The 15,727-nt window shown below is 35.9% G+C and overlaps 2 protein-coding genes and 1 non-coding gene across 3 annotated transcripts; 2 read left to right on the top strand and 1 right to left on the bottom strand.

Annotated features, from left to right (window-relative positions):
• Positions 1-223: 223 nt before the first annotated feature.
• Positions 224-3,400, top strand: LOC107866888 (protein SPA, chloroplastic). Its single transcript, XM_016712899.2, has 5 exons — positions 224-536; positions 634-717; positions 1,086-1,137; positions 2,682-2,838; positions 3,142-3,400. Exons 1-5 carry the CDS (start codon positions 390-392, stop codon positions 3,161-3,163), a joined length of 462 nt encoding a protein of 153 aa, XP_016568385.1. The 5' UTR covers positions 224-389; the 3' UTR covers positions 3,164-3,400.
• Positions 3,401-4,152: 752 nt separating this feature from the next.
• Positions 4,153-4,234, bottom strand: TRNAS-UGA. The gene has a single exon. It is a non-coding gene; the product is annotated as a tRNA-Ser (tRNA).
• On the top strand, positions 4,234-14,019 carry LOC107866886 (probable diphthine methyl ester synthase). Its single transcript, XM_016712898.2, has 6 exons — positions 4,234-4,560; positions 4,651-4,775; positions 11,715-11,944; positions 12,596-12,635; positions 12,713-12,804; positions 13,606-14,019. The coding sequence occupies exons 1-6, from the start codon at positions 4,411-4,413 to the stop codon at positions 13,785-13,787; spliced, it is 819 nt and encodes a 272-aa protein (XP_016568384.1). The 5' UTR covers positions 4,234-4,410; the 3' UTR covers positions 13,788-14,019.
• Positions 14,020-15,727: the final 1,708 nt, after the last annotated feature.

Raw genomic sequence — 15,727 nt, 5'->3', positions numbered from 1 at the left:
AGGGGTGTTTCGCTGTATTATCTCTTTGATGTTTGTAGTCTTAAATAAAGTTATGTCAAATGTACTAAAATATTTATTTAATTATGTGATTTTAAATATTTCACGTGAAAAGTTAAAATTAAAATATTAAAAAAAAATTATTTTCTTGAAACATACTACTTTAATTCTTGTTAGAGAGTAGTTTATTTACTAAACAACTGTCAAAAACCTTAGCCCTTAAATAAACATAAAAGAAAAACAAGAATGAAACTGACTGGTACATATGAAATATGACCCCACACAATCCAAAGAGCTAAACTAAAACAGACATGGCGTCAGTTTCAGCATTTCTTGGATTTTCTCATACTGATGATAGGAAAACCCATAGAGCCATAGAGTGAAAAGAGGAAATGTTAACAGCACCTTCACTTTCCGGCTTTAGGTCTCCATTTATTAGCTCCCCTCTTAAGCTCCATCCTCTTTCTAATTCTTTTTTCACTCATCGAAAGCCTAATTCTTATCCCTGTATTAGAGCTGTGGATCTTGATCAAAACACGGTTCTTTTCTTTTCTTAATTTTGTTTCGATGATTACATGGGTGTTTCTTGTTTTGTTTTATTTTATTTTATTTTGGGGTTTATAATGTACTTGGCAGGTCATAGCTATTTCAGTTGGGGTGCTCAGTGTTGCTATTGGAGTTGGAATTCCTGTTTTTTATGAGACCCAAATTGATAATGCTGTAAGTTTTTATGAAATATGCTCTTTGAATAAAATTTTGTTCAATTTGTTTGTCTAGTTGACACGAAGTTTGAGGAAAGTAAAAATATTTTTGAATGTTGTTGTCTTAAACTAATGATAGTAAAATGTACCAAATGTCTTTTAAATTTGTGGTTTCAAGCATGCCGCCATGTATAAAGTTGGAACCAGAGAGTTCTCCAAAAAGGGAAAGAGAGTTTTTTTTTTTTTTTTTTTTTTTAAAAACGGAATAAAAAGGAAAGAAGACAAACGAATTAAACGGAGGGAGTATTTATGTTTCCTTTATTTCTTGACACATCCTGTTGGAATTTGATATATATTTTTCATAGTTAAAGAATGTACATTTTACAGGCAAAAAGAGAAAACACTCAGCCCTGCTTCCCCTGCAATGGCACCGGTGCTCGTAAGTACTTCTTGAACTAGGCTTTCCTGTCTGTTGTTTCTTGAAATGTTCGATCAGATAAGTACAAATGATCCTAGAGAAGTATATTTTTATGTCCACAAGTGTACCTAAAATGTTATTACTACATAATTGATGGGTTGAAGTTTGAGCTGAATGACTGCCCAGAGAGCAGCAGAATTATGTTTCAGCTTAATAAAACAATTTTGAGACAACGGCATTACGAGAAAATTTTCTGTCTGCCTCGAACCCGCACAAGTTCTTTGAAAATAAATACCGGAAGGTAGTCATTCTTGTTGTTGAAGGAGTGCATACATTGGTTCAACAACAACCAAAGTAGATATGGTAGCTTTCCAAATTTCTTTCTCCATTTGCGATGAGATATGGAAAAACGTAGACTGTACATAAAGGACAAAATTTTCAAGATCCTCAAGATAAAACTAAGAAGGACATGCTCCGATTCACGCATAGCTTCAGTTTTAGATACTGTAGTATGGTTTTTGGCTCATGAATAACATATTCACCCATCCTTGTTACCACTTGGTTCTTTCTTATAGGTCTTAGGAAAATTAGCTCTTATAGTTCCTTTCTATGTTCTATTTTAAGATATAACTTGCACTACTTGTTTTCTTTGCTTAGTCACGGTGCTCATTTGCAACTGATCTAGACATTTATTTGCCAGCCTAGAGAAACTAGACTTTGGTTTGAGCTATCCCCTTCTCTTGCTTTTGTGACATTTTTGCTTGTATATATCAATGATCAGAACTTCCGGAAGTCCGATCAAGGACGCTAAACCCGCATTTCAATTGCTTCCATGGATCTTAAGCTGGTTAATTGAATCTATCTAGTTTTGTATATCTTCACATTGACATATGTGACTTGTCGTTTAAAATCTCTGACATGATGGGTCGAACAAATTGTGCATTTCTTAGAAAGCTTTCCGAAATGCTCATAGTATGGATCTAGGATTTATTTTTTTAATCACGTAATTCAAAGATCTCATTGGAGGTTGACACCTATCCCTTAGCACGCTTCCAGTGTCTTTAAGGAGTTTCTGAATTGCAGCTACTTACATGAATGGCCAATTACCAATGTGGCTCTGATCCGGCAATTTGTTCAACTTGCCACTTCGTCATCATTCCTTCTCTTAAATAACGTCATTGTAACTAGGAAGTGTTCTAGTGCTGACCCTAAGGTGGTTCTATATGCTCCGGAGTTCTTGTCCATCAAAGTGAAGGGTGATTTATGATTTGAGGTTTTTCGTTTTTCTAAGATTTGCTCGGCGACTAATCTTTGATAATTGCCGCCATAAACATCAAAGCAAATCTTGGTTGTCATGCTCCATCAATTAAGATGCATGTAATAGACATAGCATCACAAATGAGAGAGGAGAAGTGAGTAATCGAACCATAAGTTTACTGAGCGTTGATTATTCAAAAGTCGTCAGTAGATTGTCTGAGAAAAGATTGTAGAACTTGTTAAAGTTTAACATCATTTTGAGGACCGACTTAGAGCTAATACTTATGGGGAAAGGGTTTATATTGCAGAGAAATGCAGATTTTGCTTGGGTACTGGCAACGTGACAGTGGAGCTTGGAGGGGGCGAGAAAGAAGTCTCTCGGTGCATCAACTGTGATGGTGCTGGTGGTTTGACTTGCACAACATGTCAAGGGAGTGGCATTCAGCCTCGGTACCTTGATCGTAGGTAAGTGATTGTTCTTTACACCTCTTTACCACACACACACACGCAAAAAAATATAAATACGCGCAACTACTTGTTTGGAAATATATTATTGGCAGAATGTGACTTCTGTTGGAATTTTATATGGTAAAGAGAAGAACTTAAGACTCAGTTCCGCCTTAACTAAACCAAAGCCTAGCATGTTTTCTCCTAGTTGGTTTACCTTTGCCTGGTCGTGTAGTCAGTCATTTTCTTACGCTGGTAGTATATGGCCGTTTACTTCCATTGGAGAAACTAATACTCGGAGCGTCATTTTCTCTTGTGCAGGGAATTTAAGGATGACGATTAGATATGGAAGAATATTCACCATGGATGCCACAGCTTGTTTATCATCGTCTAGAAGGCCTGTCATTGTCACCTGGGATATAATTGACAAAAAAATTCTGTAAAATTCATTTATGTTTATCCTCTGTCTCTACTTTCTCAGTTTTTTTTTACATATTCCTTTTGCCTTTTGTTCTTACATGTAATCGTTAACAAATGGAGCAATACATGATTTCAATACCAGCTTTGTCCAATTGCTAGATGTTGTTGTAAAAGAGCCAAAGATGGTGCATTTGGAGTACAATTGAGGTTGCTTGTATTGCATTTTCATTTTTATGTATTACATCTAGTAAATATTTTTCAAGATTAAAAATGGAGCAAGCAATACACGACCGATTACCAATAAAGTTAGCCTTGGATTTTTTTTTTTTTCAACAACAAAAAGTATCTCATTCTATTTCGAGGAGGTAGAGAGGTTGTTCCGGGCAGATCATGGGCACAAGTAGTGAAGTGAAGATGTAAAGAGGACTAAGAAAATAATAAGGAAAATATAGCATAGCATTCAAAATAAGAGCAATAGCCATAACCGATCAAACATAGTAAATAAGGATTAACAAAGGTTCAAATTTAGTCTTGAATTATGTAAACCGGCAGTATAAATAACTATTTTTACACTATCAGTGATCAAGTCATTCAAATGATTTATACATCTAAGATTTCATGATAAATGAGATTTAAAATCTTGAAAATAAGATAGATTGTCTGGTGTAAAAAAGACTTGATGGATATTACATAAACTCTTAAAATATCACACAATTAAGACAATTTTGGTTGATTTGAGACAAAATTCTCCTTTATTTTCTCCACATATAAATAAATAAATAGAATTGATTTCCCATTAATAATTTTGAGATAACAACAACTAGTTAAGCAACCATATTGACTTTGAATAAATAAGAAAATGTGAAACAAGAAATAAGAAAGAAATATGGAGACCAAAAAAAATAAAATAAACGTCGACAGCAGGGTTCGAACCTGCGCGGGCGAAGCCCAACAGATTTCAAGTCTGTCTCCTTAACCACTCGGACATATCGACTTTTCTTCTCGGCTTCATAAATTACTTATTATAATAAGTAAATAAAATGTTTTTAAGTTTTCCTAGGGTTTAAATTCATCATCTCCCTCGTCCAACTGGAAAACAAGTAACTTGTAAAGCAGCATCAGTCAGTAATTCAAAGTATATTGCAACAGAAGTAAAAGGAAAGGAGAATCATGCTGTATATAATAGGACTGGGACTTGGAGATGATAAAGATATAACTTTGAAAGGACTTGAAGCAGTTAAAAAATGCAGCAAAGTGTATATGGAAGCTTACACTTCACTTCTCTCTTTTGGTCTTTCATCCAATGGCCTTTCCAATTTGGTTTGTTAAAAAAGCTACTGTCTTTTCTTCTAATTTTATTTTTAGTTAAAAAGAAGTGATTTTGATTATAAAGTTTTGATCTTTGTGCAGGAAAATCTGTATGGAAGATCAATTACACTTGCAGATAGGGAAATGGTAGAGGAAAAAGCTGATGAGATTCTTAATGAAGCTAAATCTTCTGATGTGGCTTTTCTTGTTGTTGGTGACCCTTTTGGGTATTCTTTACTTTTTCCTTTTAATTCTTTCATATGCTCATTTATTTGAATATTGAAGACCCTTTTGAATAGTCAACTTTTAGTTGGTATTAGATCATTGGTGTGATTGGTAAAGTTGTTGTCATGTGACTAGGAGGTGGAGGGTTCAAGCTGTGAAAACAGCCTCTTGCAGAATAGCCTCTTGCAGAATTGCAGGGTAAGGTTGTGAACAATAGACCTTTGTGGTTCGACTGATGCAAGTTCATGGTGTTCAATTCGTGTATGAAGCTGATGAGCTGAGCTGGCAATCGAGGAAGCAACGAGACAAGCAGTAAATAGCTAGGCAGTTACAGTTGAAATTCTATTATTAGTGTAACTGCTAACACTGTTGCAAATGACAGTTATTTCCATTTTTCGGTTAAGGTAGTTAGTAGTAATTCCATTCCAATTTCAGTATATAAGCTACAATGTAAAATACACACAACGCTACAATGTAAAATACACACAACTATTACTGATCATATCAATACAATTCTCATTCTTATTCTCTAAAATTCTCATCCATTAACTGTCATCTCAGATAAAATCCCTGAGTCAGTTCCCCTTTTTCTCGAGGTTTCCTCCTGAAATTGAACAATTCCTTTTGAGTGTATCAAGTGGTATCAGAGCCATCGTTCCTTGGTGTGTCAATGGCGAGAAGCAAGACTCAAGATAGACAAGATCGACCTATGGAAGAAACGGATGACAGATTCCAACAAATCCAAGAACAATTGCAGAAAATAATGGATGGAATGGCCAATATTAATAATCGTAGTCTTCAAAATGAAAAGGAGTTACTGGAACTGAGAGGAGTGGTTGGACCTATGAATTCCAAAGAAAAGGAGAGGGTTGAGTATTCCATGGTGGAGAAGGTTCCAATGCCGGAATTCAAGAAGGAAGAAGGGACAATGATGATCTGCAGGAAGTAAGAATGAGAGAAGGAAATGGGCGTGGAGGTAATTTCTTCTCTCAATATTCTAGATTAGAATTTCCAAAATTTTCTGGGTTAGATTTGCGTACATGGTTGTACAAGGTTGATCAACTCTTTTCAATGGATGAAATTCCATTCAATCAAAGAGTAAAGGTTGCATCTGTGCATTTGGAGGGTGATGCTACTAACTACATTCTTTCCCTTAATGAAAGATTTGGGGATAATTTTGAAGATCCCATGGAAGCCTTAAAGAATTTGAAGCAAACGGGTGGAGTAAGAGAGTATCAAGCAGAGTTTGATAGGCTTTTAACCGGTGTAAACATGTCTAGTGAGAATGAGATCAGTTGTTACTTGGGTGGATTGAAGTTAGAACTGAATAAGGCAGTCAGAATTCAGAACCCCAAAACATTGATGCAGGCTTACAAAATTTCTAGGTTATAGGAGGAAGTTTTTGAGGCACAAGCTAAAACCTGGGGTCTGAGAGCTAATAGGCCACAAGCTGCTTTGCTTCCTACTCCAGTTAACAAAAAGATTCCCAATTTTCAGAAAAAGTTCACACCAAATCCAATATTCAAGAAGCCTATTAATGTAGGTGAGAATAAGAATAACCATCACAATATAGTTACCGGAGGAAGAAGATTAACTTCCGCTGAAATGAATGAGAAAAGGGCTAAAGGATTATGTTTCTTCTGTGATGAAAAATATACTATGGGGCATGTCTGCAAGGCTAAGAAACAGTTATATTTGATAGATGTAGTCGAGGAGGAAGAAAGAGTAGAAGAGGTGGAATTGATCCAAGAGCAAGGATATCAGGATGACACTCATGAATTCATGACAATTTCAGTTCAAGCTTATACTGGTGTTACGGGTTATCAGACGCTGAGGGTGACTGGTTACCATGAAAAAAGACCTTTGCAAATCCTGATTGATACTGGTAGTACACATAATTTCATAAACCAAGAAGTGGCCAAGAAATTAGGTTGTAAGGCTGAGCTTATAACTGAGCAGTCTGTGTGTGTTGCTGATGGAAGAAAAGTGCAGACAACTTATGTGTGCAAAAACCTGCAGTGGTTATTACAAGGAACAACTTTTGCTTTTGATTTTTTGTTACTACCTTTGGGTAATGTGGATATAGTTTTGGGGGTGCAATTGTTAAATACCCTGGGCAGAATATTGTTTGATTTCAAGCATAGAACTATCGAATTTTTGTACAAAGGAAAGAAACATGTGTTAAGAGGAGCAACTAGCTTGATCAAAACTTCTAAATCCAAGGCATGGGAGAAGTTAGAAGGGAGTGAATCTCAGTTTTTCATGATGACTTTAGCACCAGATGTTACAGAGACTATTCAGTGTTTCAACATTCAAACCAGTCAAGGTAATGATCCACCATTAGTATTGAAGTCCTTGTTGGATTACTATTCCTGCCTATTTGAAGTGCCCACAACATTGCCACCTCACAGAAGTGTTTTTGACCACAAAATTCCACTAATTGAGGCATCTAACCCTGTTAGTCAAAGACCCTATAGATATCCTACATTCAAGAAGGATATTATAGAAAAATTGGTGTTGGAAATGCTGGACCAAGGTGTGATTCAGAACAGTACTAGCCCTAACGCCTCTCCTGTAGTTTTAGTACGGAAGAAAGATGGTAGTTGGAAGTTGTGTGTGGACTATAGAAGCTTGAATCAGATGACTATAAAAGATAAGTTCCCTATTCCCATAATAAAGGACTTGATTAGTTAGGAGGAGTAGTGATTTTTTCAAAAATAGACTTAAGGGTAGGGTATCACCAACTGAGAATGTCTAAAGAAGATTCATACAAAACAATCTTTAAGACTCATGAAGGGCACTATGAGTTTTTGGTAATGCCATTTGGCTTAACCAATGCTCCTTCATCATTTCAAGGCCTCATGAATGTTGTGTTTAAACCACTACTAAAGAAATCAGTCTTGGTCTTTTTTTATGATATATTGATCTGTAGCAAGAGTTTGTCTGATCATGTGCCGCATGTTGAAATTGTATTTGTTCTAATGAAGCAATATCAACTGTATGCTAAAATGTCTAAGTATGCTTTTCGAGTGGAAAAGGTTGAATATCTAGGACATTATATTAGTGCTGCTGGTGTTTCAACTGACCCGAAAAAAATCTTAGTTGTGCAAAATTGGCCTATTCCTGTCAATCTCAAACAATTGAGAGGATTTCTGGGGCTGGCAGGGTATTATAGGAGGTTCATAAAAGGATTTAGGACAATTTGCAGACCACTTCATGACCTACTAAAGAAGGAAGGGTTCTATTGGTCAGATCAAGCTACACAAGCTTTCAAAACCTTGAAATAAGCCTTGATTTCTGCACCTGTCTTAGCATTGCCTAATTTCTCTCAGATCTTCTTTGTTGAAACTGATGCTAGTGGAAAAGGAATTGGTGTTGTTCTAATGCAGTTGGGACATCCTATTGCTTATATAGAAAATCATTGGCTCCTAGATATCAGATCTTATCTGTTTATGATAGAGAGCTTTTAGCACTTCTCTTTGTTGTTACAAGATGGTCATATTACTTACTGAATACTTACTTCATTGTGAGAACTGACCAAAGGGCCTTGAAACACCTCCTAGAGCAACAGATTCATACGGACTTCCAAGTGGCATGTATCTCAAAATTAATGGCTTTTGACTTCTCAATTGAATATAAGAGGGGTTCAGACAATAAGGCAGCAGATGCTCTTTCTAGAATGCCTGATGCAGAAGTTTTAGCCATATCTCTACTCACACCACATGATGAATTGTATAACAAGATTAAAGATTCATGGAGTACTGATTCAGCATTACAGTTGGTGATTGAGAAATTGCAGACTCAACCCTTCAAATCATACACTTGGTGCAATGATCAATTAAGGTGGAAAGGCAGACTAGTGGTGGGAGATGATCCACAACTCAGAAGGACTATTATAGAACTTTGGCATAGCAGTCCTCAAGGGGGACACTCGGGTATGGATGCTACCATTTGGAGATTAACAATCGTTGTTTCATTGGAAATCACTTATCTCAGATGTTAGAAGTTTTATTAACCAGTGACATTTGCCAAAGACACAAGTATGATGTTGCAGTTTCTCCAGGTTATCTTCAGCCCTTTCCTATACCTGAAGGTGTGTGGACTGATATCTGTCTTGACTTTATAGATGGCCTTCCAAAGTCCCAAGGAAAAGATGTTATATTAGTAGTGGTGGATAGATTGAGTAAGTATGCTCATTTCTTGAGTTTGTAGCATCCATATACAACTCAGTCAGTAGCTAAAATTTTCTTAGATGGAGTCTTTAAACTACATGGAATGCCTATTACTATGACTAGTGATAGAGATCCTGTATTTTTAAGTTCGTTTTGGCAAGAGTTATTCACACTTCAAGGTGTGCAACTCCAAAGGTCAACGACTTATCATCCTCAAACAGATGGCCAAACTGAAGTGGTGACCAGAACCTTGGAAACTTACTTGAGGTGTTTTTGTTCAGATTGTCCCAATGATTGGGTTACTTATTTACCACTACCTGAATGGTGGTATAATACTACCTACCATTCCACTATCAAATGCACTCCTTATGAGGTGCTTTATGGTCAGAAACCTCCTGTGCATCTGCCCTACCTGGTTGGAGAAAGTGCAGTTGAGATGGTGGACAGAGATCTTGCAGCTAGAGAGGCTATCATTCAGTTAATCAAGTTTCACATTGCTAGAGCTCAACAAAGGATGAAAGACGTGGCTGGCAAACATAGATCTGATAGGTCCTTTGAAGTTGGTGACTGGGTCTATTTGAAATTGCAGCCTAATAGGCAGGTTTCAGTTGCCTCTAGGCCTTTTAACAAGCTAGCAGCCAAGTATTATGGACCCTATGTAGTTGAGGCTAAGATTGGAGCTGTTACTTATAGACTTATAGACTTCTGCTTCCTTCTGATGTACTTATCCATCCCATATTCCATGTTTCACAATTGAAAAGGTGTCATGCTGTGCCTAGTAGCATTTCTCATCCTCCTGTTCTCCACCTCTCAAGTCCTCACTGTCCTTTACCTGAGGCTATTCTGGATAGAAGGATGGTTAAGAAGGGTAACAAGGCCACCACTCAAGTTCTCATCAAGTGGACTAATATAGATGTTGCACAGGCCACATGGGAATTCTTGTCTGAGGTTCAAACCAAATTTCCATTCTTCCATTCTTGAGGTCAAGAATGTTCTTTAGAGGGGGGTATTGATCAAGTTCATGGTGTTCAATTCGTGTATGAAGCTGATGAGCTGAGCTGGCAATCGAGGAAGCAACGAGACAAGCAGTAAATAGCTAGGCAGTTACAGTTGAAATTTTGGTATTAGTGTAACTGCTAACACTGTAGCAAATGACAGTTATTTCTATTTTTCGGTTAAGGTAGTTAGTAGTAATTCCATTCCAATTTCAGTATATAAGCTGCAATGTAAAATACACACAACTATTACTGATCATATCAATACAATTCTCAATATCAATACAATTCTCATTCTCATTCTCATTCTCTAAAATTCTCATCCATTAACTGTCATCTCGGATAAAATCCCTCCCTTTTTCTCGAGGTTTCTTCCTGAAATTGAATAATTCCTTTTGAGTGTATCATCGGCTCTTTCTCGAACCCCGTGCATAGCATGAGCTTTAAGTTGGTATCATTTTTTGATCTTGGTTAGGGTAGAAGGTTAGTAGATCCATGTGGTTCGATCCTTCCACAAACCCCTCGCATAGTCAGGCTTCCCTTTTAGTCGCTATCATTTTTTGATCTTGATTAGGATAGAAAGTTAGTAGACCCTTGTAGTTCAGACCATTCTTGGATCCCCAGCGTAGTGGGAGCTTTAGTGCACCGAACTTCCCTTTTAGCTGTTATCATTTTTTTATCTTGGTTAGGGTATTTTAGTTGGTATCATTTTTTGATCTTGGTTAGGGTAGAAGGTTAGTAGTTAGGAGAATTGTTTCGCTTTCCTACAGGTTAGGCTTGGGGTAGTATGGCACCTGTACCTGTTTCTCTTCTGGTACCAACAGTTTTTGCAGAGTTTCCTTTCTTGTGATTTATCTTGTTACCCTTTGTGTCTTGTGTTTTGGTTATTATATGACTTTGCAGCTGTTACTGTTTTCTTTCCTATATGTGATCTGATGTTTCCTCCCGTATATGTTTTATTTCTTTCCTGCTGTATGTTCTCTGATTTATGATATTTGAGTCGAGGGTCTTTTGGAATAGCCTCTCGTCTTCTTTAAGGTAGGGGCATAAGGTCTGCATAAACCCTACCCTCCCCAAGCCCCACCTCGTGGAATTACACTAGGTATATTGTTGTTATTGTTGTTGGTTAGTTCTTGCTGCTTTGTTCAAACTTTTTGTCACTTTGTAGTGCTTAGGTTTTTTTTTTAAAAGAAGGAGACAGGCTATGCATGATTGTACCTATTTTGAACTGAACGTTCCCCTGGATTCTCTAAAATATCGAGAACAATAATAGGTTGCTTCTAAAAGTTTCGATTATGTGCTATCAAATATTGAACGTTGTTGCAGAACATCAAGTGAATTATCAGTAACTTAACCTTCAATGTTAGGAGGAGTGTTTGGAATCAGGACCTTTGTATTGTTTTAAAAACAATGTTAATGCATTTCTTTTTCAATATTAGTTATGCCTTCTATGTTGAAACTAAAATTGACAGTTGAAATCGCTTATAAGAGAAATCATGTAAATGTTATGTCGAGACTCTCATTCCAGGATATGTGGAAGTATGGGATGACTTGCAGAAATTTTCCAAAATGATTAACTTTGTTGATTTATGTTAGCAAAGGCTTAATTAGGTAATCTTCCTTACGGGGAGAATATTTTCAAATGTTTTCTTTTGCTTATGGTTTTAATAAAAAGGTAAAAATACAAAGATAATTCTTTTCATGTTGCTCCCGTATATTTTCCTTCACGTATCAACTTCCTTTGCTCCCTGTCATATGTCAATATTCAATGCAGTGCCACAACCCACACTGATCTTGTTGTCCGAGCTAAGAAACTGGATGTGGATGTTAAGGTGATACACAATGCGTCTGTGATGAATGCTGTTGGAGTGTGTGGCCTACAGCTCTACCATTATGGAGAGACGGTTTCCATACCATTCTTCACTGAGACCTGGAGGCCTGATAGTTTCTATGAGAAGATCAGAGAAAACCGAAAGCTTGGACTACACACACTCTGCTTGTTAGGTAAGTAGTTATTAACTACTTTTTTTTTGTTTTTATAATTGGTCGTGTCCGGGTCAACTTGTAGCTCCTTTGACTAAACGGCCAGCAGCCTATTCAGTTCACTAGCACATGTTATCATGGTAATCTTGCCTACCAAGTTTAGTATATGGGCTCACAGAAAATGTGCTGTTGGCATACCGCCTGGGATTTGTTACTCCCATTCTATTCTAGTGACAATACTGTAGGGGTGGTCCCATGGAAATACCTTGACGCAAGCATGATAAAAAGCTTGACTCTCATTCTTGTTACTTTGTCAACCAATAGATCATCTTAGGGATTTTTATTTGGCTGCATCATAAGTAATGTGTTACCGAATGTATTCCATATATATGACAATAAATTTTCAGTTGACGGTCTATCGTCAATTGTTTCTAAGTGGAATCTTTTCGCCCAGCATACCTTTGGGTTAGTTTTCAGAGGGTTCGGTTCTCGACCATTTGAACACTGTTGCTGTGCTAAAAATGGATGGTCAACATGAAGCTAGATGTTTCTAGTTAAGTTTTTTTATTACTTCGCTGGTGACTTGTGGGGTTACAAAAGTGCTCGATCAATCTTTCCTATTTTTCGTGCAGCCTTCTCCATTTAATTGCATCTTCATCTTCTGATTTGCAGACATACGAGTGAAAGAACCCACCATTGAGTCTCTTTGCAGGTTAGACTTCGATATTGGTTCCATTTATTCTTAGACGAATCACTTGAAGTGGTATGTGACCCTTATGTTATTCTCAGAGGGAAGAAGCAGTATGAACCACCAAGGTTTATGACAGTCAACACTGCAATCGAGCAGCTCTTAGAGGTTGAAGAAGCCCGTGGAGAATCTGGTAGGTTTATGAGTTTTATGCTTTTGCTTAAAGTGGTAATCCTTCGGCAAAAGCTATCTTGGCTCTCTGGCAATCAACTAGTAGTAGGCTTTATCCTAAATTTATTTTTTCTTCAGGGGTTTTTTGGGGTGGTGACTATTATTAGCCTATTTCCTTTAGTTGGTATAAGTTTGTAGTACTTCACTCTATGTGAACAAGATGTGATTACTTAATATAGAATCTTGAAGACCGGTCTTGAGCCGAGGGTATATCGGAAACAGCCTCTCTCCCTCACCTCTGAGGTAGAGGTAAGGCATGTGTACACTCTACCCTCGCCAAACCCCACTTTGTGAACTACACTGGGTATGTTGTTGTAGAATCTTGAATACACGTCCCTTAAGTTATCTCGATGTTTCCTTGTGAGACCCTCACTTTGTGCTTAATTTGTACATAATCTCATTTACAGTTCAAGCATTCTCCTCTTTACCGAAAAGCTGAATCCGAACTGCTTGTTTAAATTTTGCCAAACATGCCTGTACATCATCCATATGATAAATTTTTTAACATGACTATGAGAGCTTGCAAGTATTTTTCCTGCTTCTATGAGTTCAATCAAGAACTCAATCTGAAGCGAACTAGTAATGGACATGGTTTAGATACGCCTCTAACCTACACCTTATGTACAAACATGGCATACTTCTTGAGTATAATTGACATCTGGTTTTGTTTTAGCCCCGGCTTTACGGCATTTATAATTATGAAGCATGTTGTTTGACATTTATAGTGACTTAACACTTCACTTCATGTTTTTCAAAATTGCAGTATACGGTGAAAATACAATTTGCGTTGGTTTTGCGCGGCTGGGGAGTGAAGACCAGAAGGTGGTTGCTGGTTCAATGAAGCAACTTCTAACAATTGACTTTGGTCCTCCATTGCATTGCCTAGTCATTGTTGGCAAAACACATCCTGTTGAAGAAGAAATGCTGGAATTTTATGGGCTTTAGAAAACATATCACAGGGATTGCAATAGCAAAAGTTAGCAAATGTTGTATTCGTGTGTTGCCTTTTGTACCATTCCATTCTTTTTGGTGACTATTTATTTAGGCACTAGATGAGTATGATAATATATATTTTGCTTCAACTCTTTCCATTTTCAAGTGACTTTTAACATATATTTTTAGAATTCTTGTATTTAAAATTGTTGGTTATTTTTCACTAGTATTTGTATGACAACAACATATCTAGTGTGGCTTCTCACTCAGTTAAGTCGGGAGAGGATAGAATGTATGCAAATTTTACTTGTCACTAATTCTCTAATTGTATTTCTACTTTTACTTGTCATTCCGGACATATCAAGAAAAGATAATTTCTTTTTTCTCATTTTACTTTCGTATTAATTGTCTTTTCTTCAAAATAATTTTAAGACACAATGTAAATATTATTTAATAGGGATATTATGATAAAATAATTATGTTATTAATTATATTTCTTATTAGGAGTAACATTTGTTTGTTCACACCATGATTCACGGTTGGTTAATGCTAGTAAGTTGGGAACATCTAGGTAAAATGTCTTTTCTTCCAACCAACAGTAAAATTAAATGGAGAGATCTGATATGACAAATTGTAGAGTTCATTAACCATATAATGGTTAAATATTTTATTCATATTATGTCATTTTTTTTATAAAAATTATGTGAGTTGCTAATGTACTTCCTCCGTTTCATTTTGCTCGTCCCAAATTTCCTAATTTGATGTCCTATTTTACTTATTCTTTTTTACTTATAAAGACAAGACAATTTTTTTTCCCATTATAATACCCTTAGTGTAGTTGATTACTCTTTGTTATTAGTATTCTTGAAAAATGTTGCAAAGAGGAGTGCCATTAAGAGTACACCATTAAAAATATAAATGGTGCTTTGGTATTAGTCATCCATCAATATTGAAACTAACAACAAGACACAATTAAAAGGGGTAAAATGGTAAAGTTACATTACCAATCATTGTTCTTTTAATAGTTATGTCATCTAAATTTGAGACGGATAAAATGTGACGGAGGGAGTATCATAATTCACTTCTTTCAAGTATATTCCCATCAGTACAACTAGCACTTATGTTAGGTGTAACATAAAATCTAGTGCATTAATTGATTGCATCATGCAAACAACTCTATTTATTGTTGTGGTTGGATGTATGTATACCAATAGTGAAACAAGTAAGACAATGACAGTTTACTGGTAGATTGTTAAGTAACAACTGATATAAATATCACCATTTACTTTATAAACTATGTACACAGTGTATACTTTATGTAAAAGGGAAAAGGCTAAAATATGTCACTGAACTATTCGAAATGACTCATTTATGCCATCCGTTAAAAGTTGGGCTCATTCATGCCATCGCCGTTACAAAATCGGCCCATCTATGCCATTACTTTTTAACAGATGATTTTTAAAAACAGTCTTGCCACATGGCAGCTTATTAGAGGGTCACGTCATTTTTTATTTAATTTTTAATTTTTTAAAAAAAAAAATTAAAAAAAAAATAATTTTTTTAAAAAAAAAATTAAAAAAAAATTAATTTTTTTTTTGATCCATTAAAAAGAATCCACACAACTTTTTGATCCATTGAAAATTAGTTTGATCTATGCTCTTAAAATTTGATTAATTTTTCATGAATATATTCTTAAAACATTCTCGTTCGATTCGTTTTTTTGTCATTTTTGACATATTAAGATTCTTTTCATATTTTACCTTTAATATTAATTATTTTTTTCTTCAAATTAATTTCAAATACAATAGTAAACATCATTTAATAAATATATTATAATAAAATAGCTATTTTAATTGACGGGCGAGTAACTAAAAGGGAAAGAAGAGAGTATACACTCCACGCTTTTTATCACTTTTTTTTTTAAAAGATTCACGTTAATTAAAGCTTTTGTC

Source organism: Capsicum annuum, chromosome 4 (genome assembly GCF_002878395.1).
Source record: "Capsicum annuum cultivar UCD-10X-F1 chromosome 4, UCD10Xv1.1, whole genome shotgun sequence".
Lineage (NCBI taxonomy): Eukaryota > Viridiplantae > Streptophyta > Magnoliopsida > Solanales > Solanaceae > Capsicum > Capsicum annuum.
Note: the sequence above shows the minus strand (reverse complement) of the source record. Positions and strands in the feature narration are given on the sequence as shown.

Excerpts from the sequence above, each read along its gene's own strand:
- LOC107866886 (XM_016712898.2), top strand. The coding sequence starts at position 4,411 with ATGCTGTATATAATAGGACTGGGACTTGGAGATGATAAAGATATAACT. Across the intron at positions 4,561-4,650 it reads CCAATGGCCTTTCCAATTTG|GAAAATCTGTATGGAAGATC; the intron begins GTTTGTTAAAAA and ends ATCTTTGTGCAG. Across the intron at positions 4,776-11,714 it reads GTTGTTGGTGACCCTTTTGG|TGCCACAACCCACACTGATC; the intron begins GTATTCTTTACT and ends TATTCAATGCAG.
- LOC107866888 (XM_016712899.2), top strand. The coding sequence starts at position 390 with ATGTTAACAGCACCTTCACTTTCCGGCTTTAGGTCTCCATTTATTAGC. Across the intron at positions 537-633 it reads TGGATCTTGATCAAAACACG|GTCATAGCTATTTCAGTTGG; the intron begins GTTCTTTTCTTT and ends TGTACTTGGCAG. Across the intron at positions 1,138-2,681 it reads CTGCAATGGCACCGGTGCTC|AGAAATGCAGATTTTGCTTG; the intron begins GTAAGTACTTCT and ends TTTATATTGCAG.